The sequence below is a fragment of the Tyto alba genome, unplaced genomic scaffold, assembly GCF_018691265.1.
Source record: "Tyto alba isolate M040663 unplaced genomic scaffold, T.alba_DEE_v4.0 Super-Scaffold_9, whole genome shotgun sequence".
Taxonomy (NCBI): Eukaryota; Metazoa; Chordata; class Aves; order Strigiformes; family Tytonidae; genus Tyto; species Tyto alba.
Window position 1 is genome coordinate 8,486,679 of NW_024881330.1, and position 22,158 is coordinate 8,508,836.

General features: G+C 38.0%; 1 protein-coding gene across 5 annotated transcripts in view; it reads left to right on the forward strand.

Moving 5' to 3' along the window:
* Nucleotides 1–15,577, forward strand: part of ZFAT (zinc finger and AT-hook domain containing) — a 92,906-nt gene extending 77,329 nt beyond the window's left edge. For all 5 annotated transcript variants that reach the window (XM_033011806.2, XM_033011805.2, XM_033011808.2 and 2 more), the window contains one exon: nt 13,230–15,577. In XM_033011806.2, coding sequence (XP_032867697.2) covers nt 13,230–13,469 — 240 coding nt within the window. In that variant the 3' untranslated portion in view covers nt 13,470–15,577. The remainder of the gene's footprint in view (nt 1–13,229) is intronic.
* The last annotated feature ends 6,581 nt before the right edge of the window (nt 15,578–22,158 follow it).

Sequence of the window (22,158 nt, forward strand, 5' to 3'; positions counted from 1 at the left end):
GTTGCAACACAGGTGATCTGCAGGCACGTAACAGCTCTGAGAAGAATTTTACAGGTGCTCTTTACAGCAGTCGCTTATGTGAGACAAAAGTCAGAGTGGCCACCCACATTTGCGATAAATAAAGAAAAATTCAATTGAGTTTCAGCTGGTTGAAAAGATCTGTGGTTAATTTTGTTGTTACCAGCGAAATTGTGCAAGACCAGAAAATACAGATCAATATAAAAAAAAAAAAAAAAACAAACCAAACATGTATAAGATTGAGTGTTAATTTCAGGCTTTTGCACAAATTCACTGTCCAGAAAAATGGTGGCTTCAGTGGATAATTATGTGACATAATTTGTGGTAGGCAATATAGTTCCTCTCAAAATGAGACAAACATTATAAGATATTGGTAGAAGTAATTTCAATGTATGTATATTTTTTGTGAAGTTTGATACTGCACAGTTTTTGCTAAAAATATTTGCAATGTACAGTATTACTAAAGCACTTCAAAAATTAAGAATTATAAGACACACAAAATCAGCAAGTAGAAGGGAATTATTTTCAATTTGAGGTTGCTATTGAGTGCAAACATCAAGACTTTTGCTCTGTATGTCTTCCTCACAGGTGTCTGATAACTTTGCTGCTGACATTTTGCATTTCTCCTCACAGTGTTCTCCAAGCTCCACTTGTTCCTTCTGTTTTATCATACCTCTCTGCTTATCCCTTTTCCCATTCTGTTCATTGAGTCATTGGGATCTGTGTGCTCAATATGGCTGATAGGTGAGGAAAGTACATGAGAAGTCTTACATTTCTGAAGAGTTTAAGTAACTCCTTTTATTTAAATGAACTAAAGCTAATTATTCTGAGTGCTAGAAGTAACTATTGAGTTCCATATTTTTTTGTAGTGTTGTGAGTGTTGAATTCATGAGAGCTCCATAGAAGTGGGAAGTTCGTAGTCTCTGAAGGCAGTATTTGGATAATTCCTACACTTGCTACCCAAGTGTCAGGGAGACAAGTGAGAATTTCAAGACAAAGCATTTTGAGATATTCCTTTGCAATACTTAACTGGTATTTTGATTAGAAATCACATAGGAGTTTTGGTTTTTTTTTAGAGAATAACAAATCCAGATTTGGAAACTAAATTCAGTCATTAAAGAGAAGACACATTTTAGTCCTATTATATACAAGTTTCAAAACAACTTGTTTTGAACAAAAACAATTTAAGGGTTGAATGCAGTATTAGCTATTGGTGTTCATCTGTGAGTCTGTCAAAATTACTGAAACCTGTTCTTCCCTTAAAAATGCATCTTTTGAGGCCCTTCTACTAAAAGCGTAAGGGAAGGTGACTGTTGAAGTAGCAGCTGCCAAGGAGAAAACTACATTTTAATATTTAAATGTTAAACTTTAAAAATACATAATTGAAATATTCAGTGATTCTTCCTTAAATATAAAATCTGATCAATGCGTGATTCATCTTAAAATCTATCATCTTCCTTGTTAGACCGTCTGAATTTGCTGATAGCTTTTTTTAAGTAAGTGTTCATATTCCAAATCAATTTTCTCCCTCACTTTTTAATCCATATTTCTAGCCTTTTGAGTTTACAAGCTGGTAAGCATTGATCACTTCTTTTTCCCTTGCCTTGTATACATCAATGACTCTCACTGGTCTGTTGTCAAACTGTTACAAGCTCCACTCCTATATCAAATCAAATACTGAATTCTCAGAGCACAGAACCTCTTCCCTGCTTTTCTTTTTTGTTTGCTTCCCTCCCCCCCCTTTAGAATCTCGTTAATATAAAACACCTTTTTTCCCTAACTTGAAGTTGCACAGAAACAAAATCAGTGAAGAATTTAAGTACATCTAAAGTTGAATGATCTTGCCCTACCTCTGTTTACACTGGATTTTGCTAATACCTTACTTTGATGTTCGAAGCACTGTTCCTCCATTAACATGTTTCTTGCGTGTACTGGAATGCCTACTCATTTCTTTCTTTGGTAGCCTCAGTGACTTTTCACTCTGTGTGTGCAGAAGTGTGCAGATCTGTGATTTCCCAGGGGGGGATCAGGTGGCAGCACGCCTGACTGCTTAGTTACCTTTAGTGGGCTTTATGAAAGTAGAGCAGGGACCAAGGAAGGGCTGCATATGATGATGGTGATGATTATTTCTCTCTTAAATTTTTCTCCTTTCATTTTTCTTTTTTAATTTTTTCTCTTTTAATTTTCTATAAAAATCAGTGTTTTATCAAAGTCTGTTTGATCTGTTATACAGCTTTAGTTAGTTTCCAGTTCTTGTCTTCCCACCAGAAGATTACTTCAGAATTACAGCCATACCCATTTTTAATTTGAGTGAGAGAAATCTTTAAATGTTACTAACACGACTGTAATCCTCTCCTGTTCAGAATTGTCAGCTTTGCCTTTTTCTTCAGCATTTCAGTGCTTTCTGTGGGATGTCACTCATTTGTACCTACAACTTTGTCAGGTTTTAATTATGCTGAGTTCCTAATTGTTAACCTTGAAGTGATCCTAAGACATGTTCATATTTCACTTTCCTACAGGAAAATTTATTCCACACCTTCTTCTGTGACCTTCAGCTTCTCTTGTGAATTGTGAAACAAAAAATTCATTCAGGGTGTCAGCAATATATCAGTATCATCTGTCACTGAATTTCCACTCTTATTCTTTAATGGCCTCGCTGAGTCCTTGCTTAGCAGCTTGGTTCCACTTTTTTTCCTTACAAACATTTATTGTAGTTGTTCTGATCTTTATTTTTTTTTTCCTTTTTCTCTAAGGTCATACATTATCCTTTTTTTTTTCATCAGTTCTTACCTTCATATATCTCATTTTTAGCTAGCCCTTGCTAGTTGCCTTCATATTTCTATATTTGCACCAAGAAATTTCTTCCAAATCCTAAATTATTAGAACATTTTAAAAGTAATTTTTGCTGTAAAAGTTACACTGTATTGTTGCTAGCTTTATCTCCAATTTCCTTCCTGAAACCTTCTCACACAGCTGTCCTCTTCCTCGCTTTTCATCCATAAAGGTGTCATTTACACTTGATCCTTAAAATTACGTGTGAATCCAGTTGTATCTATCAGTAATGATGCCATCTTCATGCTTCAGCACTTCCCCTAGCCTGTGTGCTCAGATAACTTTGGTGTGCAGTACTTGTAGTGTTTCAGGTTAATGCAAGACTTTTGCCTGCAGAAAGCAAACTGCCTTTATCCATAAGTCCTTTTCAGAATATTGCAAGCTGTCTAGTGTATTAGCTAGATCTGACTGGTATATTTTTTAAATTGATTCCTAAGTCACCACAAGCCAGAAAGGATACTGTGTTTGAGGTGTTCTATTAAATTATTGTTCTGAGTTGCATGTAGTCTTGTTGCAAGTATCTTAAATCATGACTACACATTATAATGGAGGTGAAATCAAGATCAGATTGTCTGTTCAAAGACCCCAGCTCCTGAACTGGGTGTTGAGAAGAGAAAAATTTCATTTCTGACTTTGGAAACTTTGTATTTTTTGTTCATAGGAATGATTTTATAAAAGAAAACACTTTGACAGCATAGCAATAACAAATCTCAGCCCGAATTTGTACTCAGTTTATGATTTTAAACCCCAAAAATGCAAATTTAGCTGTATTTAGTTTGGATTATAATTGAGAAATAGGAATCATTGTTGACTCTGATAGTGACACGACTATGAGGCCTCTCAAAGGTTGTATCTAGAGCCAAAAATGACGTTAGCTCATTCATGCCTGAGAGTCAATATACTAACCTGTTATCAGCATTAAACTTTTTCGGGTATCTAATTTAGAAAAATTCTTGTTGCATGACATCTATGAAAACATACATCTGACAAGGAACATAATACACACCAGATGCCTGAGAAAAAAATGTTAATAATATGAAGTTTTACCAGTATGATCTGAGATTGGCAAAAATCCATGCAGAAGCTTTGATCACAGCGTGGCAGGAGAAGTGTATCCTTGTCAGTTTGAGTACTTTTCAGTTACTAGTGATCCAGTCTGGATCTTTTTCTGATAGAACTAATGAAGATATTTCTTTATGGAATAGTATTTGAGTTGTTCTGCACTTCCTGAAGACTAAACCGAGTCACCAGGTGGGGAAAAGGTGAGAGAATAGTGCTAGGTTTGAAGAATAACTAGGAAAGAGGCTAATAAATGCTTAGAAAAGGCAGGAAATGTAGTTCATAGTGGATGGTAAACACAGACATGAAATTGAGGAGAAAGCAGTTTTGTGGGAACAGTGCACATAGCAAGGTTAAGGGACTGGAAATGTAAAACAAGACACTTCTTGTGCATTTGACTGTCTGTGTCCCTATTAGAGATACGCTTTTGCCCTCATGCCTTAGAGTGAAGATTGATTCATTTGTTTTTTTTGTTTATTTTGCTAGCAGAGGCTGTTTGTTCTATTATTTATATAGGTGGACTATTTTCCTAGCCCATGTACTGAATATAAAGGAAGGCTTGGAGGATGAGCAGTCGTTGCAGTATCACAGCCACCCTTGATTTATAGGTCTGCAGGTCTGTGTTCAAAGACTTGTTTTTCACACAATATATCTGTGACTAGAACAGAAAGTGTTCAACTGCAAACTACCTTGATGTATAGTTATTTCTGTAAGTTAGCATATACTTCAAACAAGGATATTAATTGATCCTGAAGAAGACGTTTGCTCCAAGTTAAACATTTGTTTGATTGAAATACTAAGTTTCTTGTGAAGAAACATTTCCATCAGAAATGATCACTCCTGTTATCTTAATTTTTGCAGAGGGGATACTTTTCAGTGTGTAGTGTTTTTAAGTTATTTTCCAGCGAGACAAGATTCAAAGTGCATTTTTTTGATATCTCAATGTGAACACCACTGAAGTCTTTTTTCCTGAATCCCTCATGGCACTGACCAGAACATCAGAAGAGTTGCCCCTTCTTGGTCTGTGTCCATCTGCTATAGTTTTTGTTATTATTGTTGCTCTTCCATTTCCAGTCCTTGTTAGCAGGAAGATGTAATGGTGGCAAGATACTTTCTGGTTTAATTAATTTATTTTTTGTAAATGCAGTGTATTATTTGTACCAAATCTCTTTGAAACAAAAAAATAGAAACTATGTATAGTTCTTTGTCCAAATTTGAACTTTTATTTTTCCCACAAATTACTGAACCACAGCAGTAGATTTTTGGATTCCTACTCTTAACCAAAGCTTTAAATCAGTATAGTATAGTAACCAGCTAAATTTGGTTGCATGTTGTATGTTTTTTTGACTTTTTAAATTTAGATACTGATAGACAAATATGCTCCTAGTCTGCCATGTTTAGGCCTGTAATATTGTACTGGATTTGTGTGGCCAGGTTTTGGTAGCAGAGAGGCTACAGGGGTGGCTTCTGTGAGAAGCTGCTAGAAGCTTCCCCCATGTCCAACACAGCCAATGCCAGCCGGCTCCAGGACAGACCTGCCGCTGGCCAAGGCTGAGGCTGTCAGACACAGTGGTAGCACCCCTGGGATAACATATTTAAGATGGGGAAAAAAGCCTGATGCAACTGCAGACAAAGAGGGAAGTGAGATTAAGTGAGAGAGACAACAAGATCAATGAAGAAGGCGGGGGAGGATGTTCTTCAGGCACTGGAGCAGAGATTCCCCTGCAGCCCGTGGTGAACACCATGGAGAGGCAGGCTGTGCCCTGCAGCACATGGAGGTCCATGGTGGAGCAGATCTCCACCTGCAGCCCATGGAGGACCCCACGCTGGAGCAGGTGGATGCCCAAAGGAGGCTCTGCCCCTGTGGGAACCCCGCGCTGGAGCAGGCTCCTGGCAGGACCTGTGGAGAGAGAATTCATTGCTGGAGCAGGTTTGCTGGCAGGACTTGTGACTTGTGACATTATTATTACTAACAAATATGATTATTTCAGTCTTTCTGCACAACTGTTCTTTAGTAGTTCTTTCTTTTTCAACTCTATGGGATGTAAGTCTTTCCTGTTATTCAAGCAAGAAAGCTGATGTCCTCTTCAGGTAGGTTTCTTGGTCCTTGCATGCAGATGATTAGCTAAACAGTGCTGACTTGTTCTGCATGATGACTTTTAGAATGTCTCTTATTTCAATCACTTAGCTAAAATGGTTGTCCAAGCCATCATTATTTTATGCTACAGTTAACTCTGATAGTCTTTTTTCTGACATTCGCAGATTATGTTTTGCCCTTTTTGTATTCTTTCAGAAAAATTCAAAGATTACTTTTCTCTGCCCCTCTTGACATCACCCTTTCTTATTCTGTTCACTTGATGTTCCTTTTTTTGCCACATCAAACAAGATCTTGTTTTCATTTCCAAAACTTTTTACTCCTTTCTGTCTTAGTCCCATTTCTCATTAGCTATAAAGATTTTCACTCCTACCTTTGCTCAGTCCATGAAGATTTAATTGCTCATTACTTTTTCCAAACAAGTTTCTTAATGCCTTCTTCTATATTGTGCTTACTTATGTGGATTTTTAATGAAGAGCAATTTGTACCTCATTGTCTTCTCTCAATTACTCTTCAAAAATATGATGACAGTAATTATCTGTGGTTAGGCTATTGGTACGTGGATACTAATGCCTGTCACACAAAACTACCCCTGTCTCATTTCTGTTGTACTCCTCCACCTCCCTTTTTCTGTGTCTGCTTACTGTTTCTTGTTTTATATTAAAATTATAAGGCCTTTGGGGCATGAAATACTTTCTGCATGTAGCACACCTGATACAGACCAGGTCCTGGTCCAAAGCACTACACTGACAATAAAGAGCAGTAATTGGCTGCTTAATTCTTTCTCCTTTTCTCCCATTCAGAAATAAGAGACAAGACGGATGTTCTTACTACCTCTATAGCTTGGAAGTGTAGAGTTAACTCTATTCCTGAAAAGCATAGTAACCTGTTTTCAACCTAGACTTCTACATAATTTTCTCTGAAGAGTAAGCATATCAACTGTTTCATTAACTAAACAGATCTTTATCAAGCTTAAGAAAACACTGGGTTTCCATGCATTTCACCCTTTATTTTAGTTCCTTTCATCCTTTTATTCTCTGATCTCTTCAGGCTCCAGTAAAATCCTACCATGGTAACAGTCACTTTCTTCAAAGTGACAGCGGTAGCAATGCACGACAAAGATTACACATCATCTTGAAGTTGATTACAGAACAGAATTTTATAGTGTAATACATCTTCAAAAATAAATATCTAATAATATTAACATGGTTGTCATGTCAAAGGCTACTGCATGTTTTACTTTGGCAACACACTTTATATTTCAATCTGGCTCTGATTTGTACCTACATGATGCTGGGTGCTGATGTTCATCTAGAAAATTTGCCAATATGTGGAGTTATATATAGGTTGATTATCAAGTTTGTGGTTGCTTTGGGACATGGAGCAATTTGATGCTTAAGATGATGGTACCAGCAAAGGGAAGTTTTAACTGAGGCAGATGACCCTGTTTTCTCAGCCTCTCTGAAGTGCTTTGTCATTTGTGTAACATAGCGATAAAATCTCATATCAAGATTACTGTCCTATGAGAGATCTTGAAATGATGGCAAGTATCTCGTGATGCAGTATTTTGCCAGATGAGTGAAGTTGCCACTTACAGTCTCTCTGTCAGGATATATTGAACCAGCCAATTGATAAAACTTTTTAAAAATCTATATCACCAGTATGAAGATTTGTTTGCCACCTTGTATTTTTTATTTTATGGAAAACATGTCTTTCATATTCAAGTCTCTTACTATTCTGAAACTATTGTGTGCCAGGTTGTCTTTGTTTGTATGAACAAATTACAGTGTTCTTTGTGTGTGTCTCTGTGTTTTTCACACTATATATCTATATGTAAACTAGAGAGAGAGTTAAAATTATTCAAATGGCACTAAACAAAATGGTAGAGACAGTCCTACAGGCACCAACATAAGATGGCACATCACATATCTGGGTGCTCTCTGTCATCTAGAATCTTTATATTCACTTTTAAACCTTTCTGTAGATATTTTGTATATTTTCTTACTGTGGTGTCTTATAAACAGGAGCATCTATAACCTAATGTAAGGTTTTGAAATCCTGCGTGATCTCTGTGATTAACTTTTCTTTATGGTAAACTGAAAGGCAGCATTCAATCTGAAATCAAGGGAGAGATTCTGTAGAGGATTTTGGGTAAAGCCTAGCAAGACTGTTTTAAACACTGTGGACCTGCAACTCCCGCTGGCTTCAAAGAAAATTGAAGATATTCACTATTTCTCAGATTGAGCTCTAGAATAAGAAAACAGCTTTAGCATCTTACTGCAAATACAGCTTTTTACTCTTTTTCAGGAAAGGGAAGAAGTGTATTTTCTTTAATGGCTTGAATTAATTTCTCTCAAATTAAAAAAAAACTTGTTTGTTTTGAGAAGAGATTCCTCTAAGAGACACGCATTTTTGATGTCATTTACATATATTTGGGTGGTTCTCAGATACTGCGATTAAGAGCAGTTATGACTTAAAAATGTTGAGCTTCTTATGAAGACATGGGGTGAAAGTCCCATTGACTTCTGTGAGAGACACATTTAGCTAGTAAAGAATATTTATGCAGGTACTGAATTGATTTAATATGCCAGCTGTGTGTGGCTTCAGCTTCTTGCTGTCACTCTTCAGCAAAAGATAAGGAGCCAGATGCTTTTCAGCTGGCTCTCAATCAGAAAAGAGGTCTTGGATGCTAGTCTTTAGAAGATTTTAGATACCAATAAAAGGAATTGAGCATAGTGACTTCATTCATTCTAATGGCAGCTGTCCCACTGTTTCATCAATTTGAGGGATGTAAATTAACATTTTGAGATTATTCCCTGTGGAACAATCTAATAGGAACCAAGCAGAAGCATGTAAACATTGAACTGATTTGAAATGTAAATATCCAGAATAATGTGGTGATTTGTCAAACTAAAAGGATTACAGATAGCTGTCCAAAAAAGATACTGGAAGATAGAAACACCAGAAATAAGGGCATTAGTCTTCTTTACCCTGTAAGACAAGGGTAATAAAACCACATCGATAAAGTCAGGTAAGGAGGTTAATTTAACTTTCTTTATTGGCCATTTTCATTTCAAAAGCATATAAAACTGAATAAGTATTAGATTGCTGCTATTGAATTGAATGAGATTCTGGTTTCATTTCATTTTCATGTCAGCTGTGCTTTATTTATTTTCCTTTCTTCGTTATTTATGTACACTCACAAAACTATATTTAAAATTATTTATGGATTTTGATTTAGAGTGACTAAAGTGAGACTGTATGAGATCCTTCTCAGACTATGTTGTGCATTCTTGCAGCTCTTAGGAAATGTAGTGTAATTTTTCTGTCCTGAGGCATGTTGTCAGAGGATAATTTGTAGTGCACTAACACAGGAGAAGTTAGTGTGTATTACATAATTAATGGGCCAAATTTTAGACAACCCTGTTTGTATATTTGTTTGAGGATTTCTAGCATCAAGAGCTGTAATTGGGAGCTGGGTCATAACAAGCTGTGAGATTTTAATTATCCAACATTTTTAACTGCAGTTTCCTATCTGAATTCAATGGTGATTAGCCATTTGTCTGCCTACTGTGGTCTTTATTAGTAAATCTTGTGTATGTCCTTTCCTTCACACTGGAGCTGATGCTGGGAGCAGGTAGCCTCAGGAAAGAGAAGAGGACAGTAATGAGAAGGGAGTCCTGTGTATGAATTCACAATATTCCTGTTGCTTTCAGGAGGACTTTGGGATTCTTTAATAATTAAAACAAAAAACAAGTAAAAAAAGGGGGTGTGTGGGAAGGAACAAGAGAAGAAAGTTAACAGTGCTATGTTTCTTGTCATTATTTTAGCTCCTTGCTTTTTGAAGAGAGACTCGAGCTTCCATTAGTAAAGGGCACTTTGGTGATACTTATATTTTGTGACAACATAAATTATTTTTTCTGAGGGTGGTTGCAAATTTTATTGTGTCAAGACAAGCATCCAGCATCACCCACTTTTACAGGATGTTGAGCTTGAACTTCAACAGGAGCTGTTTAAAGTAACTTCCCATTAAAATGTTCAGGTATGCTTCATAAAAGAAACAGAATGTAGAAAGGACTTCAGCCCATTCCTGTAGTTTTATCCCTATCACCTGAGTCTTGTGCAACAAAGCCAGAGTCAGCATCAGTAGGTACACTTGTGCTGTTGCATTAAGGTCAATGACAATGGCACAATTCTCTTTAGATGTTAAATCTTTCACCAGATAAAATCCACATATATTTCATCAATATATTACAGGCATACTGACTCTGGGACCTCTGAATAATTTAACACCTGAACATACTTGTTATTGTTCAAGAAAATAGCCTAATGAATTGAGTGAAAGTTCAAAGTGATACGAAGTCCTAAGGGGTTTGTGTGTCTCTGAAATTTTTGTCTGACATATTTTAAACACGGAATAAAAAAGTTAGAAGAAAAGTCAGTGTACAACAATGGGATGGTTGCTTAGGGCAAAAAAAAAATAGAGAAGAGCATCAGGAAAATAAACATATAGAACTTATTTTTCTCCTTGCTAGTCTCTAAGGAATCAAACACATGCTTGGAATCTTTGCTTGCAGTTCTTCCCTTCTGTTCCTTCTTTCCTCTTAAGCAACAATACTGATCTTAATTATATTTTCTTGATCTTGATTGTTCTATTGTTTACAAAATAGTGTCATATAAATGAGAATTAGAGGACTTGTGAATCATCTTTTCACTAAGAAAATGGCCCCTTTCTAATTTGTATAATCTATCATGTTTGACCTTTTTAAAATCGCCTGTGAAGAGCACACCATATACTGCTCTGACATACAAGGATACACAGAGATCCAGTAAACTGATATCTATCAGTTCTTTGTTCTCTTCTTATTTCATTTCATATGGTTATTGGACATACCTTGGAGTTTTTCTTTCCCTCGTGAGATGTAAGTGAGCCAGCAATTCTGTCTTTGTTCCCTGTTGTTTGTGTAAGTGGACAATTTATAGATACACTTGACGATATGAAAAAAGTACTTGTTGTAGAGAATATGACCTCCTACAAATTCAATCAGCTACTTTCTTACAGTGAGAAATAAACATGATTTATCTCTGGAAGCTTACTTCATAAAACATTTGCTAAGCCTAAATGAAAGAGAAATAGGCCTTAACAAAAACAACCCATTTTCTGAAAAGAGAAGAAAGAGAGGATTTGATTAACTGCATGTTGTATTTGCAGGTGGGTTGGCATTTATGGTCCAGCAAATAAAACAGGTCTCTTCAATGAACTCAGGGAGTGGTATTGTACTGAAAACATCTAACAAATGCCTTTGCATATATCTTGCATACCAAAAAATTGCCACTCCATTCTCTCCTCAAAAGTACATTATTTTATCACTAACACTTGAGAGAATGCATTTTTCCACATGACTTAGAGTTTTCTGATGTGTTTTTACTGGCCTGGAGTACTTTGCTTAGGAATTTTGTATGGATCTGGTAAAGAATTAAGATTTCATCTTGAATTCTAGTAACTACTGTATTTTAATAATTACCAGACAGCTGTTTGAATTCTTTGAAATTCAGTACCAATTTGTATTGCTTTTTTTCTTTTTGACAAGAAGCAAAATGTTCAGTAAATATTGTTATTTTCAATTGTTTCTGTCACTATCCTTTCAACAATAGAAAAATTACTCTCATAGACAGTATATCTCAGGAGTCTACTGCAGTAATATTTACGTTTCACAGTTTTCTAATGAAAGTCCATTAAGTTTTACAATAAATATTTACTTATGTGAGCAATCAGTTGGCTAGGAAAAAAGGAGAAAATAAGAATAAAGAAATGGGTGCAGCATTTTTTTTTCATGTGGTTTTCAATGTATTCTCATCTCAGTGGTACTAGAGGATTTTTTTTACTTCAGATTTATTTAAATAAGGGCAGTTTTGAATGAATAATAAGTGGCATCATTCATACAGAATGAATCATGGTGAGTGGCATTCCTCAGGGGTTGGTTTTGGGACCAGCAGTGTTTCACATCTTTGTCAGTGATGTGGACGGTGGGATTGAGTGCACCCTCAGCAAGTTCCCCAAAACCACTGAGCTGTGTGCTGTGGTGACACACTGGAGAGAAGGGATGTCATCCAGAAGGACCTGGACAGGCTTGAGAGGTGGGCCCATGAAAACCTCATGAAGTTCAACAAGACCAAGTGCAAGGTCCTGCACCTGGGTTGGGGCAATCCCAAGCACAAATCCAGGCTGGGCGATGAGTGGAGTGAGAGCAGCCCTGGGGAGAAGGACTCAGGGGTCTTAGTGGATGGAAAACTGACTATGACCCAGCAACATGCACTCACAGCACAGAAAGCCAACCATGTCCCGGGCTGCATCAAGAGAAATGTGGCCAGCAGGTCGAGGGAGGGGATTCTCACTCTCTACTCTGCTCTCGTGAGGCCCCACCTGCAGTGCTGTGTCCAGCTCTGGGGCCCCCAACATGAGAAGGGCATAGACCTGCTCAAGTGGGTACAGAGGAGGCCACGAAGATGATCAGGGGGCTGGAGCATCTACCCTATGAGGACAGGCTGAGAGAGTTAGTGGTGTTCAGCCTGGAGAAGAGAAGGCTCCTGGGAGACCTTATAGTGACCTTCCAGTACTTAAAGGGGACCTACAGGAAAGCTGGGGAGGGACTCTTTAAAATGGGGCATGTAGTGATTGGACAAAGCGTGATGTTTTTAAACTGAAAGAGGGTACAGTTAGGTTAGAGATATGGAAGAAATTCTTCATTTTGCAGGCGGTGAGACGCTGGAACATGTTGCCCAGATAAGTTGTGTCTTCCCCCTCTCTGGAAGGATTCAAAGCCAGGTTGGATGGGGCTTTGAGCAACCTGGTCTAGCGGAAGGTGTCCCTGCCCATGGCAGGGGGGTTGGGACTGGATGATCTTTGAGGTCGCTTCCAACCCAAACTACTCTATGATTCTATGAATGACTGCTGAAGGATTAAAGCTATCTTGAAAGATCTGTGTTCCAGGAACTTTGCAGCTCTCTGTGCATAAAACTGAGATGATGTGTTACTGTTTTCAGTATTCTGTCTAGATATACACTTATTAATCAGAAGTGTTCACAACAAATTTTCTGTTAAATGGACATTTTCTTTCAAAACTATCTGATTTCTAATTTCTGTGCTGTATTTCCATTATTCAGCACAATACCAGGCACTTACTGGAAAGGTGAAATTTCTGTAACCTCTTCAATTTCTCCTTAGGTAAAAGAAGAGGAGCAATCAGCCAATCACACTTTGATGATTCAAGAGACACTGCAGCAGGCTTCAGTGGAGCTGTCTGAACAGCATCACCTAGTAGTCTCATCAGATGAAGTGGAGGGAATTGAGACAGTGACGGTGTATACACAAGGTGGAGAGGCTTCAGAATTCATAGTTTATGTTCAGGAAGCTATGCAGCCTGTAGAAGAACAAACTGTGGAACAATCAGTGCAGGAGCTTTAGAGAACAGTGTTCAAAAGAAATGGCTTCTTGATTTGCTAAAGCCAGCAATTTTGGTTTTTTTTCCTAGCCAAAAGCAAACAAGCTGACAAATTTTCAGTTAATTTGTGAAGTGAGACCTTGTTACTAGTTAGTGATCTGAGTGGTTGGATTGTATCAGAAACTTAGATATATTATGTACACAACCTTCTCAGAGATTTTTTTTTTTTTTTTGTTGCTAAAAATTGTTCATATTTTGAGGAAAAAGTATTCTTCCCCTTCTTAGAAGATCTCTCACTTGATTCCTGTAAATCCCAACAGATATTGTTTGTTCAAAACCACATTATCCCACAATAATAAAACATCTATAAAGGTAGCTAGAATGTCTAGAAAAGTCCATACATCACATTTTATACATACTTAATATGTGCTTGACTTGATTGGAAGCAGAGTTGTTTTTTCTTTGAATTAGAAATGCTTCTTATTTCTGAGTACATGCTTAGAATGTGTTTGCTGAATTGTGGATCTAACCCAAACAAAGGCTCAAGACTTTTATTAAAAGCATACCACAGGTGGGTTGTAGTTTGTACTTGTGAGATGATCCTTTGAGTTTGGGAGGTATTTAAAGCCATATATGATAATTCTGGGTAGCAGTAGGATGACTGTTATTTAGATAAGTGAAAAATGATAACTCTTTCCATCCTACTGGATAAATACTTATCCAGGACCATATGATGAAACCAAATCTGTCAAATCAATTAAATATTATTTTGTTTTTAAGAAAAAAAATATATTCAAATGATTTGTAAATGCTATAAAAGATGTATGTTCATATGTTTTAAACAGACATGCTTGTAAATACAATTGTGTGAGAGAACTTGTACAAAAAACTTAAGTAAATATTGACAAGAATCTAGATATTCTTAATTATGCATGTATATAGGTCCAGATTTTTCTCCATGAATCTTGAATTGTTTTTGATTTAATATTTTTAAATTTGAGCTATAAAAGTTATTAATTAATAAAACAAAATTGTCATGTTTTCTTCTAATTCTCTTATTTCTCAAGTGGTGGCTTCCCTTTCACAGCTATGTAAAAAAATTTGCACTGACTCTGACAAATTATTCCTCCAGTTAGTAGTCTGTAATCAAGAAAGTAGCATAATGAAGTCTAGGTGGACCTTTCTACGTGATTTAACTTATTTATGGTCATTCTGGGTAGAAAAGTGGAAAAAAGATTTTGACTTAAGTTGATGTAATACAGTGAGTTGATTGTCTGCCTCTTCTAAGTCTGACGGGTTCTGGTAATGCTGTACAAAGTCAGACTCCAAACATTTAGTGATAGATTCTCCCATAACTGTGGTGACAAGGAATTTGAACTTGTTAATGGAAAAGAACTGAAAATCATCTAACTTCGGTGATAGCTGTGTTTCCTCTGGTTTAATCCTGAAAGTGCACAAGAAGCCCTGGGAACGTTACATTTGTAGAACAGAGACCTTTTGCCGTTTAGTGTAACTGGCTGGAGCTGGTCACAAATGTCAGTGTTGATTTCTTGTACGTTCAGTAAAGTTGACTAGAATAAGCCATGAAGTGTTTAGTAACATTTGCAACATGATAGAAACTGATGCACCAAATGTATCAACTTGATCAATCTGCATAAGAAACTTTATTTTTGTAATTACTGGTTAAAATTCAGTGTTGATTTGCAAGAATAATGCTTTCTAGTATCCAAAAGAGAAGAAAACAGTCTCAAAAAGTTTTCTTACAATTTATTAAAATATTCACAGCCCACTTGCTGTTTAAATCACATTTGGAAGAGCATCATGATTGTATGTGGTAACAGCTATGTTTTTTAATGTAAAACTTTCCTGAATCAGTTCAACAATGTATTGTATTATTATCTGACTGTGGGGGGGAAACATAAAAGTATTTTGCTATGCATAACTCAAGAATTCTTAAGTAAATTATTTTCAGATAGACTTAGTACTTACATCTGAGAGAGGTGTGTCTGTATTTGGAGGAAGGGTTTTGGATTTAGTTTTTGATTTAATTCCAGTATATCACAGCCATGCATACTTACTGTAATTTAAGGTTTGATTTATAATTGACAAGTTATGTCACATTTTTCTACACTAAAGCATAAACTTTTTTTTGTGAATTTTCTGTATCCTTTTATTTAAAAAATACTTTTCAATTCAGGTCTTAAGTTCCATGTTTTTTTGCTATTCTGCTTGTTAATGCAATGGTTGGAAACATATGAGGGATAAGTCAGGAAGGACTTTCGGCTGTGCTGAATACTGAACGTTAATTTCTTGCCTCCATAATTAATACATTTTCTTCTTTCTAGAATATGCAACATCTGTAATGCTATGAAGAGATAAGAACTTCCTCTTTAATCTAAGACATTGTACTTTACAAAGTGAATGTCCAAAGATTTGCATTTTTTCAGAAGCATAACAAAAACAGAGCTTTGTTTATACCAGGCATTTGGTTTGAGAAGCCAGGACTGTTCCAATTGTCTTCTGTCTGGTTTCAGAACAACCAGAAAGGTATGAATTAAATCTTTTTCTTCACAAGCTGTGCTTCTGTTATCACCTAAACAGCACAGATTGTTTTCAATGTAGATTCAACTCCTTTCATCCAATTAATCTTTTCTGAAGGTTAAGTGACATTTTCAGTTCAGGGGAGACAGGCAGATACAGTTTAAAGTTAGTCAAGTAGCTCCTGTTTCTGGAGGTTATACATTCTTCCCACACACTAGTAATTTTCATTACCATTTACTACACTATATGATCTTCTGTTTTCTTCTCTTGTTTTTTCTGACACCTGAGGAGTACCCTGGCTTTAGGCGATCACTTGGCAAATGCTACTCTTTAAAAGCTTATGCATGCATAAATAGAGTAACTGATGGGCTAACTGATCTGCACAACTAAGAACACATCAAATATTTCTGGGAATGTGTTGAGCACAGAGGGGCAATAGGTCTTGGAATCAGTCAAAGATTTTAAAAAATGCTTAAAGGAAGCTGCAAGTAGTTTTAGTGACATCAAAGTCATTTAATGGAAGGCAAAAATATGATGCTTGAAGCTGACTTCTTCAAAAGGCCTTACAGAAATTAACCAGGAACACTAGTTCTGGAAGGACTTTATGTTACAGAATGATATAAGCATCTGTACACAAAGGGGAAAATTTGGACTTCACAGGGCAAAAAGCATAAGTGAAGGTATGGTGAGGAGAATCACGGCCTCCGGCAACTCCGTAAGAGTCGGAAATCGAAATCCCTTTATTGCCGATACAAGTGTGTTTATAAATCTTCCTAGCAACTGATCACACATAAACAGAAGGTTTGATTGGTTAGATGCATTCTTCACACACTGTTCACACGCCTAAGACTAACATTTGATTGGTTATTACCCCCTGTCCATAATACACCAGGCAATTCATTAGCTACAAGTTAGTTACTGCTATCTTAAAGCCTATTGGTTAATTAAATCTTACAAGCACAAACACAGTGTTCTACACACTTTTAGCTCAGGGTAGAAACGACCTTTTCACTGTTTAAGAAACGACCAGATGTTTCCCATCAACAGTAGCCTGGCACGTTTTCTTCAGGCAAAGCTCAGCATCTTTATCTTGTTTTTCTATATTCCTGTTTGCTGCTCCCAAGGCTTCTGGCTGACGAAGGTCAAGATGTCCTCATCATTCACTAGCTGTACAGTACTCTCAGTTCTTCCTCTTTTCGCGTCCCTTTTGTGATGTAGCCAAAGTCTTGCTCTTGTCCGGTGTGGCCATTGTCCTCCAAAAATGATCCCACAGTATGGGAAATGGAGGTTCCAAAATTTTTCCCCAATTTATTATATCCACAGAGGGTAATTTCTCTTTCCAGAGTAGAGAAGAAGATGGGATTTGCCTGCCTTTCTGATGTGACTTAGTTTCTGTGGCTGGTGGTGGTTCCTCTTGTCCATTCCTTGATACTCGTGATTTTAGCCTAGTTAATTGTTCCTAACTTATATGAAGCCGCACTAATAGAGGTTTTGTACTGGATCTGTTTCACTTATCTGCAAAATCCATGGAGTAAAAAGAGAAAGCAACTGCATACTTTGCTGTTTTACCTCAAATTTTGGGTTGTATGAAATCACAGTTGGAGGCGAGTACTACAGAAATGATAATGTTAGACCAATTGTTCCTACTATAATAAGGAATTGCACTCCTTGTGTATATATACTTGAAATGAATGCTTTTAATGGAATGTTTTCACACAAGATTAAAGAAGTGACATTTCTGCAAGTCTGAGATTTTCAAAATGTTTTAATAAACTTCCTCTAAAGTTATAAAGTTCTGAGTCCACACAGCATCCTAGTGCTGCCATATAGAATATGGCACTTAATCCATTTGATCTTAATAAAGGAAAACAGAAATGTTTTCACATTCCAATAAATTTGCTCACAACATGGACGTGTATTTTACAAACTTAAAAAAAAAAAAAAAACAAAAAAAAAAACTGTAAAAAACCCTGCATCCCAAGAGCATGCAAGTACTGTTAGCACAGTAGAAAAAGGAAAAAAGTAGCAGAAATAGTACTGCAAGATATTCAAATGCTCAAATAAATGTTTTAAGATCCAAGTGGGCAGAGAGTTTGGCATGTGAAGGAAACTTCAGGAGTTGTGTTTAACTGCAGGATCAGCACTTGATTTTTGGCTTGAATTCTTCATGCCTGCCTATGGAGGAGGCTTATCATTTGATACTCCAGATTGTTGAAGCTTCAGTAAAGCCAATAAAGATGTTAAAATTTACCCAGTGAGGAAGTTTTAAGTACCTGGCCCATCTGAAAATCAAACTCTTGGATTAAAAGCATACCAAATACTCAAAAGTGACCACTTTGAAAGAACCTTTTGTTGCACCTAATGTTTTATGGAGGTAGGAGAATCACCCAGTCTTACACCTTAAAAGACTGCAAGCCCATCTTTTCTTGTGGAGTTGTATCTCTGTAAGAACAGTGAGGTTCAAGTCAGGACTGTGCAACTAGTATTGAAAAGAGTATTCATTTTTATTTTTTAATTTTTTGAAAATATTTATGATTGTTATCAGTGCGCACATAGCAGATCTGAGTGAAACAGATGGTGTATGCAAAATTGCAGTATATGGATTTTTATACTTTGTTCTGTGGTTTGTGGGTTTTGTTTTACGCTAGATTACAATTTCTGCTTTTTGTATGTATGTTTGAGCTATATCTGAAAGTTTAAACAGGGAAGAACATGAGCTCATTTGTAGACTGTATCATTAACAAAAACGGGGTTTCTTTAGATAATGCTAATAATACAGTCTTTGCTTACATGATTAAACGTGATGAAATGAAGATGTTCTTTTCCCTTTTGTAATATGTTGACATTGAGGTTACTGAGTATTGTAGTTTGAGCTCAGAGGGCAACTAAGCACCACACAGCCGCTCACTCCTCCCTTCCCTCCCAGCAATGAGAAGGGACAAATGAGCCAGGCTTTGGATTTGAGATAGAACTGAGAAGGGCAAATCACCCATTATGGTCACAGGCAAAAGGCAGACTCATTAGGGAAAGAAAAAAAGAACATACATTTATTACAGACCCTAACAACACATAACAGAGTAGGACAGTGAGAAGCGTTGCCACATCTTGAGAACACCTTCCCTCCACCCCTCCCTTCTTCCCGGGCTCAGCTCTGCTCCCGATATCTCTACCTCCTCCCCCAAGTGGCGCAGGGGCAGGGAATGGGGGGTGCAGTCAGCGCTGCCACTTCCTTCATCTTCGGTGGGGGGAGTGTCTGGAACTTGTTCCTCCTGCTCCATCGTGGTCCCCCTCTCACAGGAGATGGACCTCCACAAACTTCCTCTGATGCGAGTCCTTCCCATGGGCCACAGTGTTTCCTTACACTTCTCCGGTGTGGGACACCAACTTTGTCCGACTGGATTCCCTCCCACGGCTGCAGCCCTTCCCGAGCTGCTCCAGCGTGGGACACCCCCGCATGCTGCAATCCTCCCAGTGCTGAACTACAACAGCGGGGCTGCCTTTTTCCTCAAGACCCCGGCTGTCTTTGGTCACAGACACCTTGATCATCCAGCCGGAAGCCACAGGCCATGAATCAGTGCTCCACCGTAGATCTCCATGGGTGGCAGGGGGGGCCGCCCTGCCGTCTCCCCACAGGATACAGGGGGGTCTCTGCTCCGGCACACCTCCCCCCTCCTTTCTTCCTCCATTCCTTCACTGACCTTGGTGTTCACACAGATGCTGCAACTCTTCCTCACAAGTCTGACTCCTCCTCACCACGTCTCTTCTTAAATACGTTATCGCAGAGGCGCAGCTGATTGGCTCAGTTTTGATGCAGAGGTGGAGCTGACTTGGTGCTGGGGGAACTGCAAGAAGCTTCTTACAGGGGGCCACCCCTATAGCCCCCTCCCCTGCTACCAAAAAAAACCCCACTGCTCACTCAAACCCAGGACACTGAGTTGTACTGTACATGGCTTGACAGCTCAATTTGCATTTCCATCTTTCTCATCATTAGTGGCCATAATTTCCATCAATAGAAGCACTACTCCATTTGTCTTTTTTTCTTCCCTGAAATGAGGACAACTTTTTATCTTGGGAGACTTTCATGTTCACTCAGTCACAAAGATATATTTTGGCACATCCTGAGGGTATCAGACTTGATAGTATAACATAAATATGCAGTATCGTATTCATTTCTGCTGTAATTCCACAAGGTACAGGTAATTGATTAAGTGATCTTTCATGTATTCCTGTTCTCAACTTGCTTGTGTTGGACTTTAAGTGGTTAAAAGCAGTGCCACACATTTCAAATCACAGTGCAAATAACAGTATGTTATTTTTGTTAGGAACAGTATGTTCCTAACAAAATGTTCTGTTCAAGTCTGTTGTATTCTCTCTGTCAGTCTTCAGGATGGTTGAGGCCATCACGTGTTCACTCTTGCTAAATACTCATGGATAAAAATGCTCTGCTAATATGTAAACATAATGGGATTTGAACCCTTGGATTTTAATTCTGCTTTGTACACAACTGAGAGATCATGTGCAAAGCAGAACACGGTGCAAACTCACCATCCCAGAATGACTTTTTCTTTCCTGGAAAGAGTTGCCAGCAACCAACCTGATCACCTTTTCTCAGATTAACCAGTAAACTTTTAGAGTACAAAATATGCTGATGCTTATGGGAATGACTTGCCACTGATAAAAAAACACTAACTAGGATAGATATTTATCAAGGGGTACAGACTCAGCCCTCAGTTACAGTGAAGTTGAAGTTCAACATAAGAATGCCAGAAGAGACTACTGCAGCTGCAGCAGCATCTGGTCAGCAAGTGACTCCAGCTAGTCAGTATATTCCTGCTCTGATAGCAGTATGTGCAGGAGGGATCTTCAGCTGAAGGGTTGAAGAGTTGCTTGCTTGTTTTAGTGCAACTACCTATTTTCTTCTCTCTGCTCTCTAAAGGAATTTTAAGGTGCCTAATAAATCTTAAATTGATTTGTAAGTCCTTTGGACAAAAGAAAGTGATGGCAGTAGTCATCCCAGTTTAAAAACTTAATTTTTCTCCTACTTGCACACATTGCTCCCACACTCCCGACTCCTCTGCCCCGCGGGGCGCAGGGGCCGGGGGTCGCGGCCAGCCCATCCCAGCCCCTCTGGGCCGCTCCTCCCTCCCCCCCCGGCTCCCTGCTCCAGCGCGGGCCCTTCCCCGGGCCGCAGTCCTTCAGGGACAACCTGCTCCCACCTGGGCTCTCCGTGAGCCACAGTTTCTTCAGGAGAAGGCTATACCTAGCAGAGCCAGGTGAAACTGGATTGGCTTTTTTTTTTTTTTTCTTTTATTCAATAGAGCTTTTCTGCTGAGTTCAGCTGACTCCATATCAGCCTAAAACTCCTCAGAAACCAAGAGAGGAAGAACTTGGAGCTAAGGATTACTGAAAATATTCTTTGTCCTTTCCCCCATCTTTCTTGACTGAGGTTTACATCAGTTGACCAGGTGACTGATGCCAGGTGCCCATGTGTACCGTGATGAACAGTATTTAAGGATTTCACCAGAGGAGAATGGGCAGGGATTAATGTGATACAAAACCATGGAATGATGAGATTGTCAGTGAGGAAAAGAAATATCAGGCCAAATAACAAGATTCTGTTGGGGAGAACTATTAACTTGGACGGTAGTGCCTGAAATAGTAGAAGCTCCTCTTCTTGAGTTGCTCTATTATTGCACTGAGTAAAATACAGCCAGATGTTAGGAATGAGTTTGGTGGGAAGAACAGGGCAGCTGACCTCCCAGGTTTCTCTTACACCTCAGATTTCTGGGCATTTAATAACAGCAAAGGAGAACAAAATGACATATGACCTTTTCTATATTCAGAGCCACACCTAAGAAGGATGTTTGTCAGAACTTACTCGGAAGAGACTGATGGACTGAGCATTGATGGGATGTTAAAGAAGAGCAAAATTGTCACTTATGTTTTCTTATGTCACTTATTCTTCATGAAAAGTTTAGTGCAAGACTCGAAGTGAGTAGGGGTTGCCAGCAAAATACCAAACCACAAAATAAACGCCTCTAACAGTGCTATAAATTACCTTTCTATTGTCTATAAAAATATTTATTATGGTCTTGTTTGCTGAAAGTGGATGCAGAGGGAAATTACAGTCAATATGTTGCACAGAGCTCTGCCTGATTTTTTTAAATGCTG